This window comes from Melanaphis sacchari, unplaced genomic scaffold, assembly GCF_002803265.2.
Source record: "Melanaphis sacchari strain LSU unplaced genomic scaffold, SCAv2.0 Contig0_pilon_pilon, whole genome shotgun sequence".
NCBI lineage: Eukaryota > Metazoa > Arthropoda > Insecta > Hemiptera > Aphididae > Melanaphis > Melanaphis sacchari.
In genome coordinates this window covers 9,179,326-9,202,731 of record NW_020270366.1, presented here as the reverse complement: position 1 = coordinate 9,202,731, position 23,406 = coordinate 9,179,326, and the positions used below count along the sequence as shown (strand labels likewise).

Sequence of the window (23,406 nt, the reverse complement as noted above, 5' to 3'; positions counted from 1 at the left end):
TTTACAGTGCGTGCATTGGCGCGGTCCGACTTCACAAAGCTTGCATTTATTTTTATAGTTGTTGTCGTCATTCATTATCACATACGATAGTATGAATAGTACGATACTTGCGTGTGTGCTCGGCAGCCTGGACCCCTGTGCGCAATGCTAATACTAATATACACTTTTTAGTTTTTACTTTTTTTTGTACTTATTTATGTTTTTAATGTTTTCTAAATCCGCGAATTACTAGCTCTTTCCAAACACTGCAAACTTTTCGTTGTCTATTCTGAACGCTTTTCGTTGATTTTGGTCGCTGCCGTAGCCATAACTCCTTCGATCACTCGTATTCACCGCCGTGTCTAATTCGTGCGACGCGTCCGACAGCAGCCCTCGGATAACCACACGGTAAGTGTCTTGTTCATCAACGGTGTCCCCGATTAACGGAGTTTTTGAAACGAACATTTGGGTGGTTTGTTACAGGTAACAGAAGGCGATGAACAAGGACACGAACAGGCGGATATTGGCAATACAGGCGAAGAAAAAAAGACGTAAATTACCTAAGAAGCCACACGAAGACCGCAAGACTGCTTTGCCTTCCGTGCCGAACAACAAAAGCTCAGACAAACCCAAACCCCATGTGAATCAGAGGGACAGCGATTCTTCATCAAATGAGTCTGACGAGGGTACCGATGAGATGTATGCGTCTGACGAGGAAGAACAAGAAGAGTCTAGCGATTATTGCAAAGGCGGTTATCACCCTGTCCAAATAGGAGATGTATTTCAAAATAGGTGAGATAGACATTCAAGATTCTTACCTTACAATTCCAATGGCACTAATATAGTAACATTTTTGAAAATAATGAGCAATAGCTCTTATAAAAATTTATTGCAAGCCATGTTATTAAAAACTGCATATTTTATACCTAGAAAAAATTCCCAGTTACTATTTATAACTGTTAATAATTAGGGGTGATGGTAAGGAGATGAGAAAGCTGAGTTTTCATAACTCTTCCCACAATAGTTTTACCCTCATAAGAGATGTATACTTTTATTAATGGTTGTGCCAATACCAAAATTTTTATTATGTGCACAAAAAGCGTAATATGAACAATCACAATCATCATTTTTGTGCATCTTTGATAATTTTAAAACTATTACAAGGTAAATATTGACTATTAAAAAGTGATTGTAGTTAAATTGTGTTAAAAAAATTATAAATAATAAATTTTCATTGTTAAGAGCAGATAACAATAGATAATTAGCCTCTTATAAATTAGAATATTGTTTTAAAATAGTCCCTCTATATTATTATAATTAAAGCAATGGTATCATAATAATGATAAGTATGATTAGTTAAAAGATTAGCCAATCTATAAAAAAAATTAATTGAAAAAAATTATTTTGAATTTTTAAAAGTATTTATCTTGATATTTATAACTACAAGATTGAAAAAATGATAAAACAAAATTTAATATTATTTTTACTTACTGTCTTTACAGATATCATGTGTTAAGAAAACTTGGATGGGGCCATTTTTCAACTGTTTGGCTATGTTGGGATTTTACTGACAAGCGTTATGTTGCGCTTAAAGTAGTAAAAAGTGCTTCTCATTTTACTGAAACTGCTTTAGACGAAATAAAACTTTTGAAAAGTGTTCGTGATTCTGATACTAGTGATAAAAAACGGGAGCGAGTAGTCATGTTATTGAATGATTTTAAAATTAGTGGTGTTAATGGTAATCATATATGTATGGTATTTGAAGTACTTGGACATAATTTGTTAAAGTTGATTATTAAAAGTGATTATTCAGGTATACCAATACAAAACGTTAAAAGTATTATACAACAGGTACTTGAGGGCTTAGATTATTTACATACGAAATGTAAAATAATACACACTGACATTAAACCAGAGAATGTATTAATATGTGTTGATGAAAAATATATAAAAAATTTGGCAAAAGAGGCAGCTGAGATTCATCAAACTGGACAAAAATTACCTGTATCATTTAGTAGTACTGCACCCAAAAGTAATCTCAATAAACCTAATTTGACTAAAAATCAGAAAAAAAAAATGAAGAAAAAAGTCAAACGACAATCTGAACTCCTCAAAGTGCATATGCAACAGTTAGAAGAACAAGAGTCCCAACAAATTGAAGAATGTAGTGCTGAAAATAATAAAGGTATGTAATTATCATAGTTATGTATTTATTCTTAGAGTAGACATAATATTTTTAATTATAAACAGTATGCATTACCTTTTGGGTTAATTATTTGACTAAAATTTTAAGATTAAATTTATTATATGGTTTAAAATTCATAACATGATACTATAAGATTTATTATTCTCGTAGTTAATATTTTTAATGTTTTTATTTGAATAATTGTTTTTAAATACAATTTTTTTTTATTTTTTTTATGAAGTTTATTAAATGTTTCATAATTTTAAAAACCTAGCTAAAAATATTTTCACTGCCTTTGCAAGACACTTTTTATTTTGAAATGTTTTTAATGGTTGATTGTAACTATTGATTTTATTTTGTATGTTTTTAGATGTCAAAACCACAGAAGAATCAATAACAGTTGATACAAATGCTAGTGAATCTCTATCTAATGGTTATAGTAGTGACAGCACTAATCCAAATGTGGCAAACTCTCCAACTAATGAATCTAATACAGAAAATGATCATAATTCTGATGAAACTAGTATAATACATGAAAATGGAACTGGAGAATCTAGTAAAAAAAATAAACCTTTATCAAAAAAACGGTCGTTTAGAAGTAAATCTCGCGATGATCCTTCAGAAGATCCAGCTTTTAATATATGTGATATCAATGTAAAAGTAGCTGACCTTGGTAATGCATGTTGGATAGATCGCCATTTTACAGAAGATATTCAAACTAGACAGTATCGTTCTTTAGAAGTATTAATTGGAGCCGGATATGGTACATCATCAGATATATGGAGTGTTGCATGTATGGCATTTGAATTGGCAACTGGTGATTATTTGTTTGAACCACATTCAGGTGAGGCTTATTCAAGAGACGAAGATCATATTGCTCATATTATAGAGTTGTTGGGTAAGATTCCCAAAAAAGTTATTGATGGAGGAAAGCAATCGCCGCAGTTTTTCAATAAACGTGGAGAGCTGCGCAATATAAGTAGTTTGAAACCATGGTTTTTGTATGATGTATTAAGAGAAAAGTACAAATGGCCTGAATGTGATGCTAAGGCATTCACTAGTTTTCTACTACCAATGTTAGAGTTTGATCAAAATGCTAGAGCTACAGCTGCTCAGTGTTTACAACATGAATGGTTAAAATGTTGATTATACTTCTGCTGTTAACATGTACTTGGTAAGAATTGAAATATATTTTTATTTTGTAGTAGAACTTTATGTTTGTATTTTCTAATAAAGCCACAGAAAAATATGAATTTTATATCATGTAAATAAGTATTAAATATATATTTTTTAGAATAATACATATAATATTAAAATAGTCATTTTAAACATAATTTATGGAAGATATTTTAACTAAAATTGTTTATTTTAATGGTTTATTTGTAGTAAAAAAGCAGATTTTATATAGTATGTTTTTAAGCAAACAAATAATTCCAATAATTTATTAAATAGTCATGTTATTAATGAATGTAAATAACTGCAATTTATGTTTATTATTTTCCTTAATTCTTTAAACATTGCTTTCAATAAATTAGTCAAAGAATTAGATTTAATATGATATTTCAAATTTACTTGCAATAACAAGTTTATCACTCACTGCATCATTATTATTTTTTACAATAAACAATCATTTTGGTGATTTTTATCCCAGAATTAATTTGTTTTTATCTTGAAACTTTTCAATGAGTTTTTTTTTAAATTTTGTTCCTATTCACTCCAATGGTTAACACATTTAGTCAAAATAACATACTTAAGCTACTTAATTACACATCACATGAGTTCCCAATTCCTATATCATATAATTTATGGGAATAAAGTTATTTTGTATATAAAATGATTTTATTTTTATCATTATATTGTAACACATTATTATTTATAGTTATTTTTTTTCACAATATTATTGATAAAAAAATCTTATGCATTAATTAATGTGAGAATAAACCTTTATTTACTGTCCAATTTTATGACATGTAATTATTACTATTAACTGTTAAAATTACTTATCATAATTTGTAATATATTAAAAAAACACCATATTCAATGATTTCAAAAATATAAGTTATAGGCCTGTTTTTGTATATTCTAACTATAATCATAATAATTACCTTAATTTTTATTGTTATAAGGGTAATTTGTATAACACGAGCCTATTTATTTTAAGAATAAATTATAATTGATTAATATTTTAGCATGTTTTTCAATTAATTAATTAGTTGTATATTGCTTTTTTGTAATTTGAAAGTTCATAGTTCTTTCATTTATTGTCAGACAAATTGCAAAATTGTTTTTTTGTGTTTATTATTTTTAAAATACAATTAATTTTTTAATAAATTGGTTAATGGGTACAGTAAATTCAGATTGTGATTTATGAATAGTAGTAGTCTAATCTATAACAGAATATTGAATTGTGGTATTGGTTATAATAACTTTTAAACAATTATAAATTATGTCTAAAAGTTTTATAAATAAGACAACATATTTTTTTATTCTTCCATTTAAATGCTTTACTTTATACCAGTGTTGCTTAGAGTATAATAAAAGTAACCTGTTTCTGCACAATATTTTATCTAATCTAATAACTCAACAATTTTTAAACAGAAATTTATAATTTTTTCTTATTCCTTTATCAAAAAATATATCTCATTTTAACTCATTAAAATGGTACTTTTAAAATACATTCATAGATATGTATTTTTTTACCAGGAGTGTTTAGTAATGAATAATAATAAATAAAAAAAAAAAACACAAATTAATATTTTATGTATCACCTTTATTTTAAATAATTTTTTCACATAATATGCTATGCATAGTTTTTTATTTCTATAATTAGATAAAAGATACATTTTAATATACTACAGTAACTTCTAACAATAGAAGTTAAAGTTTTACTCATTTTTTTGTACATACATTGAGAAACAACAATAAATATAAAGGATTAAGTTATACTATATTATTAAATTTATGGGGGACAAAGTTATGGAGTGTGCTGCGATGTTAGTTCAAATTTCAAACCCAGTCACAGAAAGTGTTTTATTTCTTTGGGTCAGAAACTATTATGAGAAAGAAGCCACTATCCTCACAAACCGGACATAATAGAACCAACAGGTTCCCAAGTAAAATGTTGCCAAATATGCAACCAAACAAGGATTTCTTGGTCTTATGGTTAATATGCATCATACTAATAAAAAAAAAAACCCTAAATCTGTGTGATTGATTATTCTCAACTTCAGCATAATATAAATGTTAAACAATGTAATGTTTCATCTACTAGTATTTAAGATATGAGTTAAGTACACATTTCTGTGTATATAAAATAGTAGTTACCATAGAATTACCAATAATGCAATAAAAACAATGAGTATATTTTTAAAATTATATTTTCTTAATTAGGTTATGATTAAATATAAATAAGAAATAACAATAGGGAGAAATAAAAAAAAAAAACGGTTAATACTGATAGTCCAACAAATAGCACTCAGTTAAGGATTTTCAATTGAGTATAGCTTCTGGGTATTAAGCTATGTATTAATAAATTATATAACACTTAGACAAGATGTAAAAAAAAAAACTACCACTAAAAACAGGGATGTAGCATGTGACATGATTGGCGTCAAATGAGAACGTAATTCGTATGGACATGGGTGACTAACGATAGGGTAAAACAAATTTAATTTAAAAAAAAAAATGTGATCACTTATATCTAATATTGAATGTTTATTTACAGATCAAATTAGTTTAACTATTTAAATATATATATATATATATATGTTTATGTGAGCTTTTTAAATACCTAAGAATATTATACGTAAAACATTGAACAATAACAATGTGCAATGTATTTGTTTTACCCTTGTTATTTTACGCCATAATTGAAAAAAGTTTGTATTAACGATAAAGAAGAAAACATTTTGTTGTTAATAATACTAATAATAATAATAGTAATAATATAAATATCATATCATTTGGACGGCAAATAAAAAAAAAACTCCTTCTCCATATTTTCGTATTGTTAAAATAAAACGTAATAAAGTATTTACATTTGGAATATAATAAATTTAAAACTATATAAAAAAAAAAAAAAACAAACAAATGTTAGTTAGGTACTAAAACAAATTATTATTTTTTGGTTAGAATCATTTATTGTAATTACTTCTTACCAATTAATAATTTTAATTTAGATATCAAGGAACGTCAAACAGAACATCAGATCAACAAGCTAATTTTGTAGACACAACAAAGCCCTCATTTTGTATACCCACACCCTAAATTCATCTCTACGAGATACACAACTTTGTATTAATATATAAAAAATGAACGACTCCGCGTTTAAAACTTATAAAAGCTGACATTTTTAACAGGTTATTGTATAAATAATAAATAATGTTTGGCACATGTCCATAACATTGAGTACGTTCGGGTACCGAGATTTGTTTCATCTGGTTTCTTTCTTTTTATTAACCAATGGTTGATTATTGGTTGATGGTCTTGATTTTTTAAGTATTGAACTTTTCAGTGTTGATGTTGGAAGGTGGTATGGACGTAGATTTGCATAAGTTTAAAGTTAAATGTTGTTTTGTATGACACAATTCTCCCAAAATAGGGGAAAGCGTTTCTTTGGGTCTCTTAATATCACTAACTTTGACATCATCCATTTTGAACGATAGTATTTTACCCAATGTTTTTATATCCATATTATCCATCTCAGCTTTAGCTAGTTCTTCATCCAGAGTGACAGCACTTATAATTGAAATCGGTTCTGGTACATCTTCATTTGATTTGGCAACTAAACATAATTTAAAAATCAGTGGTTAGATTAGGTTTAAAAATTAAGGTAAATGCATAATTTATTATTGTTCCATACTTATGTTCTTGGGTTTTAGTGGAATTAAATCAGCTGCATTAGGTTCAAAAGTGTCATCAGTAGAATTGTTTGATTTTTGACCGGGGAAAAATTGACTTTGGTTTATTTCAAATGGTTGATTTGAACTACTTATATAAAAATCATCATCAAAAGAAGCTGTAATGAAAAAATATATTTTTATTCTTGAAATCTTAATATACATACATATAGTGCATAGAAACTAGGAATTTACCTGAAGGAAAATTGAAGTTCGTTTCTTGTGGAAAAGTTTGAATTGGATTACATGCTTCATCATCAATAAATGATGGACTAAGTAAATCAGTTTTTGATGGACCTGCTCCCCAATCTTAAATAAACAAGTTTTTTATTATTGTCTATTGTTACAAGCCTATCAAATATTTAAAATTATACACATACCACTGAAGGATGATAAATCAAAATAATTAGGTGTTCGGTCCCAAATTGGCCCAATATCTAAATCAAACGTTTCACTATCGTCACGTGGATACTCATAGACACAATGATAGTTTTGTAACTTAAATGATACAGATTTTTTGGCACCCTAAATAAAAAATAATTTATATTATTTTAAGAAAAAAATTTAGCTTTAAGAATGCTGTCTACTGACTGATTGACTGTTTGAATTACGTAGTGAAGTTTTACTAGGTATTGCATTACTATTCCAAGTAGAAGGAACAAATTCCACTTCATCATCATCACTAACATCTTCAGATTTGGTAGATTTATTATCATCACCAGTATTATCTTTATCATTAGATGAACCAAACACAGTTTTCCAATTATTTAAAACATTGTCATCTGGTGATGGAATTGGCAATTCTTTCAGTGACTCTTGTTTTTCAAGAGTTTCTTTTACAAGTGATACTTTAAACTCTCTATGAGTTTTTTCTTCAGTAATTGTTGAATTAGAATCTAAGCTCTTACAACAATCGGCTTCATAAACAGCTTGTGTTTTTAAAGTTTTATTGACATCAATTTTAGTTAAATTTGGTTCTGAACTGCTCATAGCAGTTAATTCATTAACTGTCGGCCAATTGGAATTATCAAAATTTATTGAATTTGGTAATGATGTACAATGATGAGCAAGATCGTTTTCACAAAAAGTTTCTGAATTCAAAAACATTTTTAACCAATTTACGTTCTGCATTTTGTTGAACACGTCTAAATGTTCATTTGAATTAGTATGATATGGAGAACTCAATAATTCTTCAATGCTTTTAAGTGCATTTGTTTGTTTGTCCAGAGGTAAATCATTATTACTGAGTGTTGGAGAAATAAATTGATCAGAAATTCCTGCTGACTCAGATGATGAATAAGACACTGCTGCAGCAGTTTTACTAGTTGATCCTGGCGATAATGAATCAGGAGAATATGATGCCATACTGTCGGATTCCAAATTTTCTAATATATCATCAGTATCAGAGTTCACTTCTTCAATTGTATAAGTATTATTTAAAACATTAATTTCTTGTTTTTCTGATACATCTGTGTCCAATATAATTGCTTCATTAGTTATGGTGTCAATAATCAAAACATCATCTTGAACATTATCATTTAGTTCTGATGAAGAATCAACCAGCTTTTCTCTACTAATGACTAGATGATCAGTAGAAGTATCTGTTAAAATACACGAAGGACTGGGATTTTCTGAAAAAGTGTCCATTATTTCAGGTTCTTCATCTTCATCTTCTTCAAATATTGTTGATAAAGGAGGAGGATAAACGTTGTAATGTATAACCATATCTGTATGATCAGAATTTTCTGCTACATTTTCATTTTCTTCCAATGAAATGTTTAAATTTCTAGAATCATTATCATTCTGATTAACTTTGCCTCTTAGTTCTTGTCTTATAGCTTCCGCATATTCTTCATCTAATGATAATTTTTTATCATCAGCTTTATCATCATGATTTAAAGTATCTGGTAGCCAACCAGATGTGTCTTGATATGATGGTGGATGTAAATACCAAGATTCTGAAAGACCTTCGATGATATCATCAATTTCATATTGACTTTTACCCTCACATTGTTTACTATCATCATCAGATATTCCTTCAAATTTAGAATGATCATTGTGAATTTTATCTTCATATAAATCATGCACTTTGATAACAGTTATTTCATTATCGTCTTCATCTTCAGATTTGTCATTCAGAAATTCTGTACTGCCATCTTCACTAGTTATCTGTTCAATTTCACAACCTGAATCGTCAGAGCCATTTTTTAGTACAGTTATATTATTATAATAGTTATAAGTTTCATTTGACTCGTTAAATGTATAATTTGGAGTACTCAAACTTTTGGTTTCCAGATTATCTTTAGTTGAAACATCTTCACAGTTTGTATAATCTGATGTATGGCCAGAATCTAAATCTAGTGTGCTATAATTGGATTCTTTGATTGTTTCATCTAAGAGTAGCTGTTTTGACTTACATTCTACTTTTGTGTCATCAGATTCTTCTAAAATAGGCTTACTAAAATCAAATATATTAGAGTCCCATTTCATTGACTCATATGGGTTAAATGTAAAACTGACATTTTCAAATATTGAATTATCTAATTTTTCATTAATTGGTCTCTCTGTTAGAGAGGAAGTAACACCTTTATAATAATCTATTGTGAAATTTTCGCATGGACCTAGAAGGATAGAAGAGTTATTAGAAGCTGTTGAACATTGAGTTGTGTTTGGTAAAATAAAAGGGTTATTTTTTATAGTTTTTTCCGAGGCTTCAATCTCTAAAAAAGGATTGGTATTATTGTTTGTTTTAGTATCTTTTTTAACTTTCATACTATTATCGATTTGTAGAGACAAATATGAAAGTGAATCATCATCTCTATTTTTTAAAGCGGTTTGGAATTTTTTCAAAGTATCTTGAAAATCATGGTCATCTTGTGCATTTCTTAAGTCGCTATCACTAGTAAATGTAAGACTATTTAACAGTGGAACAGCTAACCGATTGTGCTTAAAACTGTTTTGCCTTGATAGTGAATTTAACGGAGTGTCGCTTTCACTGCTTTCACTAGCATCGATATGAGTCAGTATCATTAAATCTGCAACACTTTTTGATTTCTGTTTAACTTTTTCAGAAAATTCACCTCGTTCAATTCTTAACCGCCAATGCTCATCTTCTGTATCTGTTCCAGATGACTCATTGCCAGAACGTCTTTCTAGGTATGAGTTATCATTGAAAGAATTTTTATATAGTGGACGGCTTATTTTATTATTGGCTATTGGACCGAGTCTAAAGTTAACAATTGGTGGTGAACATTCAGCATCAGATGATGTAGGTTCACCAGCTAAAGCTTCATCTAATTCTCTAATAGCATTATTTATACCTTCCATAAATAGAATACTATCATCTGTTCTTATCCAAGGGTCATTTGATGTTGTTAAATCTTCCAATGATCCATGCAATATTTCTAAGGACGGGGATTTTTTAGATTGATTTAATACATCAACACCACTAGACGCAGATGGTTGAGAACTCATATCACTCATATCATCTGCGTATATTTGAACTTCACATGATTTTGGTCTATTGACAGAGCTCATTATCCCCGAGTCACTATCACTTTTGACAAAATCTTTAGAAAACATAGGACTTGAATTTGAGGAAATGGGATCAAAATTAGCTTTCAACATGCTATAGGTTTCTTCCAGAGATGATATAATTTCTGGGAATGTTGGTCTTTTTGATTGATCACTATTCCAACACCTCAACATCACTTGATATCTAGATACAAATAGTTAAAATAATATTAATATATGTACTTATTAAAATAGCAAGTATAATTTACATTTGTTGAGAGAGTTTGTGATGTTTAGATGATGGTGGAAGTAAAAGTGGTGTACGCTCAATAAATACTGCAGATAGAACAGCTAAATCGCTAAGAGAACCATAAGGTTGAGCACCATTTTCCATTATTTCCCATATTACAACTGCAGCACTCCAGACATTTCCTTCTACAGTAACCTATAAATACAATAAAGGTTTAATAATTGTTGTATAATATTTTTACTTAAGCTACTAATTAAAATATAAATTAATTTTGTCTATAATGTATAAACATTTTAGGTAAATATGATGTATATTATTTAATATTTACTTTTTTAGTCTCAATGACAGATTCAGATACATTTAAGGTTTCAGGTGAGCTCCATCTAATAGGAATAGCTACTCCTTCTTCAGTAAAATAATAATCCTCCTTATATGTTTGGGTGCTAATACCATAATCACCAATTTTCACTACATTATCAGGGAATACTAAAAAGTTTCTTGCCGCTACATCTCTAAAAGTATACATTGTAAACAGTCAGAAAAATGAAAATGTTTTAGTAACATATTTATTTGTTAACTTATTAGTATAATATCCATACTTAATATTATATCAATTACATTATATATATAAAGTATATTATTTATACTTGCAAATATGATTTTCTTTAATAAGGGAAAGGATTCAATTTTTTTACTTAAAATCAATTTATCTAATATATTATTCATCTGATAAATGACAAGTCAACAATTATAAGTGTACATAGACTTAGGTCACAGATGTGGCTAATATATTATAAAACATATTTTATAATACAGTGTTTATTGAAAAAGATATAATTTCATAATTTTTGTCATATAATTAAGGCCTTAAACATTGATCAATCGTACTTATGTAATATTAATTTTTTTTTGTAAGTTATTATCCTGTATATGCCTATGATCACAATGATTTAACCAATTATAAGAAAGGAGCGATGCCATTCATACAATATTTATATTTTTCATATCTACTTGATTAACCATATAAAAAAATTAATACAATAAAAAATCATGACTATAAATAATTTTGTGAACATATATATAAATATTATAAATACTTATAGTTATTACTTACGTATGGACCGCTCCACTTTTTAAATATTGCAAAAGCCCATTGACTACTTGAACAGACATTTTGAGCTTACGTTCTAATTGGGTTTCATATTCATTGGTGTCTGCATTTTTACGAAGCCACATTTTCAAATCACCCTAAAGATAATATTAAATTATTAACGTGCTGAGTACAGAAAATCATAATAGTTCAATAATTATACTTACACATGGACTAGACTCAAATATTAATAATAGTGGATCCATTTTGATACAAGCAGCTACAAGTCCTAACACTAAGTGATTTCCATTTTTCACTTTAATCTTATGTGGAGCAGCTTCTTGTAAAAATTTTAGTCTTTCGGAATCAGTGGCATCATCCCTTAAGATGCGGACTACTACTTTATTATTTTCACTTTGGTTCGAGCCAACCACTTCACCACTAACAACCTAAAATGTGTTTGTAATGATTATTTATTTATTTTAAAATAAAAAAGTAATAAATTATTGATATTACTCTTCCAAACCATCCAGAACCAAGTTCATGATGAAATTGCAACCGGGATCTTGGAAAATTTGAAAGTGAATCGTCTATAATAATATAAATTACGTTCAATTGTAGAAATAATTTAAAACAGCATTTATTTATTTTTTATTTTTGCTTTACTTACTTATCCATTCTTTAAATAATGACTGATATTTAATTGATGGTGAAAGTTGTTCAATATTTATGACAGTAGAATCTGATCTTGACAACTCATTACTATGAAGATTGCTAATAGGGTTGACAAATGCCAATCCTGGAGAACTGTAATCTCTTGTAGATAGTACTTCATTTTGAAATTCCTTAAATAGAGGATAAAAATTTAAAATTCCAAAAAGTTGTGGTTTAATTATTAGATTATTCAAACCTGTGATCCTGTAGGTTCCTTTAACGAAATAGCAAATTAAAAGAAAAAAAGACAAAAAAATTAATTTAAAAACATAATATAGATGTCTTGTTTGTTTATATATATTAAATTATTATATGCATTTTAAATCATTAAAAAAATAGGTTTTCAATTATTTTTTAGTTTTAATGTTTTAGTTAGGTGCCTATTTACTTATAGGATAATATTTTAAATTTGAGAACGTAAAAAATTATAATTTTTTATTAAACATTTTATATTTAAAGGTAGCGCCACGTTATAAAGATGTTCATATTATTATGAAAATATCCTATAGCACTGCAACCGAAAACTATTATATAGGAGGTCGATGTTCTCTGTTTGACAATGAAACTTCGTAAATTTAGGTACATTGGTCATGGTTCAGGTTATACAGAAAATATAATACAACATACATGCAACACGCGACTCAAACAATGAAAATCTTGTTGGACCTGATGCTAGAAATATCTCGGCAAAATCTTATTTAATTTTAATTACACGGTATAGGTACATAATAAACCATTAATTGAAATCAAAAACGCGTATTAATGGGAAAATCTAACTCGGGCCGTAAATAAAATTTTTTAAATTAATTAATTTTAATTAAATATTAATCGATAATTAACTTTAAAAGGAAAAAATTCAAAAAAGATTTATAATTTTTATTTACGCCTTAAATTAAAATTTTATGGAGTTTACAAGTATGCTACGATAATTAAAACACTTGATAAAATATTTAAGCCATATATTTTACGGCACTTGTAAGTTGTATTTATACATTGATTGTACTCTGTTGGCACCTATTAATTAGAAATGGTGATTCATTTATTAGAAACAAAGGTAGTCGTTACTACAGTTATTGTATTCAATGGATATCGATAATGTAAAATTATAATAATAAAAAAAAAACACGTCATTAATGGTGTGGAAAATATAAAGGAACCTGAAAGCTGGGTTCGCACAGAGAAAATAAAATAAAAACAAAAAAGTGTCTATGACTTTAAAAATAATTTAGATAGGTAGTTCTGTCAATGATGGAAAACTTGAATATTTGTTTTAGATGTTTACTATTTTGCTATTATTTATGGCATCATAATATTACAGTTATAACTCGTAATAATAAAATAAGATTATAATTAATGTTTGTTAACCAAGATAAAAAATAGATAATTAATACAACAGCTGTTATAAGGGTTAAACTAATATAATAAAAAAAACTTATTCATACAAAAAAGTGTATTACTGAAAAAAATTTCTGTATTAAAAATTAGTGACTAAAATTCGTTCGTAGATAAAAGTATTATTTTAATACTTATGCTAAGTCACAGAAAAAATGATTAATTTAATAGTTTACTAAAATTGTATGGCTACTTAATCGTGTTTCAGGAATTATTACCTTATTATTGATTTATTAAATGTTTAGTGATTGATTTGTTTTTGTGGTCCTAGGCAAATATTTTTTTTTAGTACCTATATTATTTGGACTGAAATATTTATTTATTTTTAGATCAAATATAATATAAAAAAAAATTGCCGGCAATGGCGTAATTTAATGGATATGGTATCAATGAAAATGACCAAGAACATCATTTTATTTTTATAAATACGATTTTAATTGAAATACCCAAAGGTTTTTTAGATAAATAAGAAACTAGTACAAAAAAAAAAGTATATATTTTTAATATGCAAAAAAATTTTGGTAATGAAAAATATACAATAAAAAACTTGGTAATCAATTGATTTCAATAAAAGTATAAACTTCAATTAGAATTAACACGAAGTTTCGATCATTATTTTTATATTTGGACTGGAGAAAAATTAAACGATCATAAGTTTTGTTCTGTAGTAAAATTTAGTGTTTAAGCTAAAAATTGATTTGGACTTAAAATTATTGCACAAGGTACTAATTGAAGTGACATAGAAATTCTATAATTAGTTTTTTGACTAGCACAGATAACCACTTAGCTTGAATTTACAAGGGGTTCCTTAAAAATATTTTGCTTAATATTTTATGGCACCAGGAGTAAAAGTATAATTTTAATAATGATTGATAAAAAATAAATACTTTATACAACCCTCTTTTAATTACTAGGCATACTATTTAACATTACTTTAATCAATACCAATAACATTGGTTTCTAATTTAATGTAGTACTTGTAGTATGAATTATTCTAATTAAGAAGCAATTTTAATCTAAATTAGGTTTATCTAATCATTTTTGAAAATTATAACTCGCTTATAAGCATGTGAACATCTGCAAATTTTTGCAAGGATTATTATTTATTGAATTGTAATGAAATAATTTTAATTGTTTTCGATTAGAACTTATGTAGTTGAGATATCAGAACTTTTAAAATTTCTTTTCTAATATTGATTTTAACTCGGGGCTTGCCCTAATTATTTTCAGCGAATTAAAGAGAACTTAAAAATATATTATTATCCGAGAAAAACTTAATTTTTTTTAACTAATCAAAACTATATAGGCTTATTAAAAAATATTGTCAATACTCAGAATTTAAAATTTTAAAAATAATATTTGAAATGAAAATGTTTAAATTAGTACCTAATCGTAATGCTTATTATTTAGTTTACCTCTTTCAATTTAATACTTTTGCTGGTATAGTATGTTAAAACGTATAACAGTAAATATATTTAAAATATAATAACAAAGTGTTATGAATAAAAATGTAAGAAAATAACAATAGAAAAATTTAACAGACTCAACATACATAATTTAAATATTTATTTAAAATTTTTTTCATCATAGAAAAATAATAATAATGCGATACCAAAAAAGTATTATAGATAAATTAAATTTCATTAGAAACTTTTTACTATTTATTTATACATGTTAACCACATACCATGTGTGCACCACATATTAAACCTATGACATTTAGATTAAACGTAAACACATCTAGTACACTGAACCAATTCCTATTACAGTTTACTGTAGCCATTTAGATATTCAATTTAACTAGTTAATGTCTATTGAAAGAACGTATCAACATAAATAACTTGGGGAACCAACCATAAACCTACATTTATTGAAGTACAATCACTTACAATCAAATATTTGGAAAACCAGGCAATTTATAAAATTATTATTTGGTTATTTAACATAATAGGTATATTACATATTATTGTTGAAAATTATAACATAAATACAATAGGTAAAAGTAGTTCTTCAATAGTTTAGTAAATTTTGCAACAGAATATTGAGGTCTATCTAAATACTGCGAGTATTTAGTTAGTTTGTGAAATAGTTTAAAATGTTAAAACTATAATGTAATCACAACTAAGCCTTAAGAACCGATATGTATTATATATAAAAAAAAAGTTTTCATATGTGAAACATTTAAATTATAATAATAAATATTTTTTAAATATACAAGATTAAATTAAAATAGTCAATACTTTTTTCTAATCATTTTAAACTTATCTTAAAGTTTGAATAATGTAAATTGAATAGGATCAAGAATAAATATTGATATTTTTTTAAGTCTTACAGTAATTATATTATTAAAAAAAAATATTTTTTAAAGTAAAATATTTATAATACAAAAATAAATATACATAGGCATAGGCGTACTGTATGATAAATGTATATATATGATTCTGCATTTGATCCAATACAAATGAGGTGAACATAACTGTAATGGCTATTAGACCATATATATATATATATATATATATATATATATATATATTTTTCTATAGAAATTTCCAATGATATTCAATAACATGAGCTACATTCACTTTAAAAAGTAATCCTCATACAATACCAAAATAATTCAACCACAAAATCACCTACTAAAACATAATATTTACTAGATTGTCTAGACTCTAGATGAATTTAACTATTAGTATAAGGTAATATAATAAATATATAATTTTATTTTAAAATTTGTAATTTACTAATTTATAAACAAGAAAATCATTTACGTGATACAATAATTAACTACAACATTATTAGTAATTAATAATTTATTGGATCATTTTTTTTTCTTAACAGGTTGAATAATATTGCTTGTATTTTATTAATTGTATAAGTAGGTATATTATTATAAATATCAATAAAACAAAATTAAAAAATTGTTTTAAGAATTTTCAAAAACTAAAATAAATAAATATTAATTATTAAGTAAAATATTTTAAGCTGTAAATTAAAGTTATTTATTTATTTTATATGTTAAGGCTATTACATCCTTTTAGAATGTAGGTAACAATAAATATATCTCTCAGTCGGTTATATTTTTCCACTATAGTCTACTTTTAAGTAAAATTTAGTATTTAAAAATTTATAAAATTATAATAGTATGACAAGATATTGTCAATATAATATTACAAGCAGTAGGGTTCTCAAACTTCATTATTAACTTTTCCCTCTTTTATTATACATATTTATGTTAAATTGTATTTTATTCTTAATAAATTATTTATAACTCTAATTTTTTTTTTAAATGTTTACTTTTATATAAAAATGGATAAAATTTACCTTAAAACTGAATCTACTATTTCGACAACAGTCCAAGCATCCAACAAGGAATACAACTATACATATAGTAAAAATGACTGCAACAATAGCTACTTCTAGCCATATATTATAGCTGCTCCATAATGCTGTATTAGAATTTAAATCTGAAAAAGTATAAATATATAATTTGAATTAGTAAACAATTATTTGATATTGTGTGTTAACAGTTAACTACATTTAATTTAAAAAAAAAATGTATATACATATTTTTTGGTATAACCATTCAAATAAAAATAAAGCTTTATATAAATTACGTCATCATGCAACAAATAAATATGTTTATTATACCTACATATTTAAAGCTTAAGAGATATTAAAGACATATTAAAGAAAACAAAAGATAAATATTAATAGTTAATGTATTTATTTTTCAATTTTATAAAATGAAAAATAATTTATTCAATCACCAACCTTGAACTCACATATATTTACTATACAAAATATTAAATAAAGTATGTATTATAATATTTTATGCAGAATATTGAAAAACATAATTATTGTTGTATACAATTAAATCAAATACATTTTGATGAAAGGTTCTCAGAACAAAATGTATAATTTACTTAAAATTAAAAATTGTTATCTATGTAATATTTATGAAAAATTGAATACAAAATAAAAATATTATTCTAGGTTACTAATTTAAACTATTAGTTAATTATTTATAGCTTGATATTTTAATTAGGTATTCAAAAAAGGGACTAAAGGATCCTTTTTTTAATAACATTGAACACTTTTTCAAAATATCTGGAAAATTCAGTACTTTTAGGTTTGCTTATAATATCAATAACTTATTAAAAACACTACAACAAATTTACAAGTTGTTTAAATAATATAATGATATAGGTAGTCATTAAATTATTTTAATTTTATATAAATGTATGTATATAAAATAGGAAACAACAAAAAAAATTAATATATATTTGGTGGGTTAGCTTATAGAATGTATGATCAGTAGAGTTGACTGTTTATTTATTCAGCTGAGATATTAGCAAATAGTAGGTATAATAAAAATGGACAACCAAAATAATTACTCTATGTGTTGGTCATTAGTCATTATATAAATATAAGTCTGGATATAGTTTGAATAACGATTCAATATTTAATTTAAATGGATAATAATAATAATAATAATAATATTGTACTTAGTCATAAAATGTAATATCTAGTTGTAACTCAACTATAGAAAATTGAATAATCTTATATTACGTTGTTACATTAGTACCTAACTGAAATTATTATAATGTGGGAAGGAGAAAAGAGGGTAATGTTAGTTACATAGTGAAGTAATTGTAATTTGTATTTTATATCAATTTTTAACTGATAAGTAACAATATAACTGCTAACTTGGAACTACTTTATTATCATACCTATATATTATAATTTATATAAAAAATATTTTATTTTTGTAAAGTATATTCTTGACTTTCAAGTATATTATCATATGCTTTTTTAATGTTTTAATTTACCAATATTAATATTCAGAAAATAAAAATTGGTTTAAGATTTAAACATGTTTTGATAAACTATAAAATTAGGTATGTTTTATAAAACACAGGATAATAACAATTTTAATTTATTTCATAAATCATAAAAAAACATGTAAATAGAAGATTTAAGCTTTCGTGAAACAGAATAGTTTAAGTTGTTTGATATTTAAAAATTAATTCTAAATTAGACAAGCTGCATATCGCATATGAGTATGAGATGTTTGAATTTGAGTAATATTGAAGTTTAGCTATTATTTCAAACTTGTTTTTAAAAATATAGACATATACAGTTATTTTTAAAAGCACAATTAAATCTTATTTTGGCATTAGATTTGGTAATTACAAATGGCTATCAAGAAAGCTTAGATCATAATATTACCATTTACCAGTGTTGTGTAATAACATAATATACTAGTATTTTACTCATTACTGTAATAGCTACTTTTTTAAATAACACAATGATAATTTTGATAAAAAACGTTTTTGTTATGCAACTATAACTATATTAATAATTTAGAAGTAATTTATCAGTAACTTCATAAAACAAGGTGTTAAATTGAATATTTAAAAATTTAATTCTTATTGAACAATAATTTGTAAGCACGACACTATATATTATGACATAATACTGCCTTGCAATATATTGTTATCAACTACAGTTCTATATGTAATATTTGTTATTGAACTTATAAAAATTAAATTGTATTTAGACTTATAGTCTAAATTTAATGTGTATTTTAAGTAAATAGTATTTAAAAAATTTTTTAAAGATGGTAATGATCGATGAGTAGGTTAAGTTATTAATTGGCATATAGACTAGCTTTAAATTGAGTTTAACACAGGTAGTTGTAGTACCTAATACCATTGATTATAAATACTTATAATATAATAATATTTATAATCAATGCCTATGCAGTAAATTATTAATTTTTAGATATTAGCAAACAAATGTAAATACTAAGTTCTGTCAATAATTTAATTGAAATACTGATATTGTTGATTACAAAATAATAAGTTACTCTGTAAGTTACTTTATATTAGAATTTTTATTAATTAACAATATTTTCATTTTAATATTAAGATGAAAGAGATCAGTGTAACTCTAGTACATCAAGAGACATTTGTACCAAATTAAGACATGTTTAAAAATAATAAAGATAATGGATAATGTTATTGTTACTAAAACTAGTTAAGTACTACTTTTGAATAGGAAAAGTTAAGTGTAATGTATTGCTTTTGTATTGAAGTAATGAACAATTAATTTAGTTATCTTTTTATTTTGCAACTTATAATGCACCTAGTTTAGTTAAATACTTTTAAAATGCAATATACCCACCAACTTTGCAACTAACACCAAATCTAACACTAAAAATTACAAACTTAGTATCAACCTTTGAATACATGATAATTGTAAATTGTAATAGTTGAATTACTTCAAATTATTTTATTTTTTACTACCTACTACTTTAATATTTAATACATATTTTCAAATTTAATATCACAAAAGTCAACAGACTTGTTGATTAAATGAAATTTTAATGCTATTGATATTAAGTTATTCAGATAAATACCTAGGTACTTCTAATACTTACTAATGAAAAATAAATATACTAAGTTGTAGGTAAGATAAACAGTGAAAAAAAAATAATAAACGAGACATCTTAATAGAAGAATCTTATCAAATGATTAAGATAGATGTACACATGATATTAGGACGATAAATGAAATATTTATAGAAAAATGTACAAGCACTTATGATAATTGTGCATATTTTTCAACTTAATAGATTAAAATCTCAAATTATTAATCATTTAAAATTAAATAGGTAAGCACCTAATCCAATATCGTAGCTGTAGATTTAAGTAAGTAAATATGTAGGAAATTTGAATTTCTTTATCATATGGTAATTACTTAAAAACAATTAATCTTTATCTTATTAAATTTAATAAATTAAAACATTTAGGTAGATATTACGTGAGCATAAAACTTGATTTTTATTATCTTAAAGATAAAGCAAAAATATTAAGATTATGTATAAGTAATAAATCATTCAATCAATATTGTCTTGAATTAAATTGAATTGTAAAATAAATGATTTAGTTATAATAAATATTAATACTACCTATTGAAACAATATGAATGTATACCTATGTGTTACAAATAAAGTAACTGTCTAACGTTTTAAATAAGTATGAAAAACAAATTTTTTAAAATTATTTATCCATGTACTCATACAAAATTATAAACAAGATAATACGTGAAAAAATAATCAAATAAATTGAAAAATATGAGGATCTTAAAATTGTATTTACAATTTTTCGCAATAAAACTAGACTGAAAGAGAATTACATAATTTTATTAGACATAGTTTGGTGCGCCAGTAGTTCACCTTTATTGTAGTAAAGTTGTATGTTATCAACTAAAGCTAACTTCTAACATTATGTTTTAAGTTGAATACTAAGAATCCAAATATTTGTAAGATATTAAACATGATTTTATAAAAGTAACTAATACAATAAATGTTGCTATTACCTCCGATTGGATACGACGCTGATGAATCGATCCAGGTCGAAACCAAACACAACCACAGCAACGGGAAAGTGGTATGTTCCATTTTTAGTTTTGGCTCGCATTCAGGGCCTTAGCCATTTCTTTAGTGTTCAGCCACGCCGCACGGACGAAAAACTGCTGTTGTTGAGACGTCAGGACGTACGACACAGAGGTAGCTGCACAAGTCATTTGCCCATCTATGATAGTCGGCCGAACATTATTTTAAGCGCGCACAGCTCAACTATAGAACGGTCTTACGCGGTGCTTCAATCGCCGGAATATTTGACACAAATGACACGATTTCAGTTCGTCCAGAAGGAAAATCTGTTTACATTTTTGGCGCGTACACACGTTTACGGATGGGATGGACTATGCGCGAAATAATCCGAACAAACGACAACGAATACTATTACAATTAAATTGATTGACAATATTTTAGAGAACCGTAAAAATATACTATGGGCAGATACGAAGAAAAAATTAACGGGAAATGACGACGATTACAGTCTAGTGGTACAACAGGGGCCACCGGAAGTGCACGAAGTTTTCCCCGTACGGTGTAGATTCGCAAAAAGAAAACATGACTCACTGTCGTGCGATTGTGACTACTGCGCGGATTGCCGATCAGTCCGGGCGGGGGAAAGGTGTGTTTTACATTGGTTGGAGGGGTGGGAGTGCACCAAACGACGACGAGGACGACTAAGTCGTGATAACAGACTTGCATAGATAAGACGTGATAATTTGTGACCAGAAGATTGTAATCAAAACTGTTGATAACAAAATCCGTTGATAACATTAAAAATCTTAACGTGAAATCAGTTTTATAATAAAAAATTATCGGATATTAATGGCTCACAAGTCACAACTGCAATATTAATTTAAAATTTGAATTTAAATTCTACAATTAAACAACTTAATAATTGTTAAACAATATGTAATTCTTGAATGGAATAAAAACAATGGGTATTGGGTAATAATAATTGTTAAATTCTTTAAACAATCGTATGTATTAAGGGCGTTCTCAGGTATTTCATAATAGCAGTGAGGGGGGTAAGTCTCAATACAATTTAATAAGTCAGAAATTGGAGAAATCACGTCTATACTCATCAGGGTTATTAAGAATTAATAACAATTGAACTATAGTATACCTAGTTACTATACAAACTGTGTGCCATAATATTTAAGGCATTCAATTATTTTAAAGGAAGGTAATTAATAAGGCTAGGGACTTTATACTCTAAAAAACCCTAAAATATTCATATATTTATGCCCTTAAAAATGATCATACATTATCTAAAAATATGCTCTTAAAAGTATTTTATTTTTCATTAAAAAACAAAAATTATAAATTTATTTATTATTAAATAAGGCATTTTTAATTTAGTTTTCATAACAAAAAAACTGTACTTAGTCTAGAATATTGTGCTAATTATATTAACACCAGACAAAAATAGATACGATATCGACAGATGGATTTATATCAACTGACTATATTTGACGTATTTCTTATCGACCGACTTAATGTTTTTCATAATAGGTACACAAATAATTGGGAAAACATACAGTAGATAGATTATTTAATCATTTTAATCTACTTTTTTCAATTTCTAGAAAATTAATATTATAATGCGTTTTACAATAAATGTCCCTTGATATTAACGCGCCTGGTGGCAATTTTTCGTTATGGGTAAATAAAATGCGGAACTGCTGCTGACTATATTTAAAAAAAACATGCTCTTTATTTCTCAGCCTTAAGTGTGGACTTCTAGTATGAGTAAAATTTGCCACCTGGTGCATTAGTATCGAGGGATATTTGTTGTAAAATGCGTATTATATTGTATAGAACGATAAGTATGTTTAAAATATTATTTTCTATGTCATATATTATTTAATTTTTTTTTTAACAAAATATGTGAAATGTATAGGTACTTAAAATACAAATATAATATAATATGCACTAAAAAGGAAATAAAGAGCTGATATGCA

General features: G+C 26.1%; 2 protein-coding genes across 4 annotated transcripts; one reads left to right on the top strand and one right to left on the bottom strand.

Moving 5' to 3' along the window:
* The first annotated feature begins 95 nt into the window (after positions 1–95).
* Positions 96–3,417, top strand: LOC112599853 (SRSF protein kinase 3-like). Its single transcript, XM_025346933.1, has 4 exons — positions 96–387; positions 463–771; positions 1,482–2,164; positions 2,535–3,417. Exons 2-4 carry the CDS (start codon positions 476–478, stop codon positions 3,308–3,310), a joined length of 1,755 nt encoding a protein of 584 aa, XP_025202718.1. The 5' UTR covers positions 96–387; positions 463–475; the 3' UTR covers positions 3,311–3,417.
* Positions 3,418–6,272: 2,855 nt separating this feature from the next.
* On the bottom strand, positions 6,273–22,040 carry LOC112599833. Of its 3 annotated transcripts, XM_025346915.1 has the most exons (15): positions 21,679–22,040; positions 21,403–21,617; positions 17,342–17,484; positions 12,826–12,843; positions 12,586–12,760; positions 12,432–12,505; positions 12,143–12,364; positions 11,940–12,073; positions 11,154–11,337; positions 10,845–11,020; positions 7,654–10,780; positions 7,443–7,587; positions 7,258–7,371; positions 7,026–7,181; positions 6,273–6,947 (listed from the first exon to the last, which is right to left on the bottom strand). In XM_025346915.1, the coding sequence occupies exons 2-15, from the start codon at positions 21,482–21,484 to the stop codon at positions 6,658–6,660; spliced, it is 5,040 nt and encodes a 1,679-aa protein (XP_025202700.1). In that variant the 5' UTR covers positions 21,485–21,617; positions 21,679–22,040; the 3' UTR covers positions 6,273–6,657. The 3 variants fall into 3 exon arrangements, with proteins under 3 accessions (XP_025202700.1, XP_025202694.1, XP_025202708.1); XM_025346909.1 differs by having other exon boundaries at positions 21,403–22,040; XM_025346923.1 differs by lacking the exon at positions 12,826–12,843 and having other exon boundaries at positions 21,403–22,040.
* Positions 22,041–23,406: the final 1,366 nt, after the last annotated feature.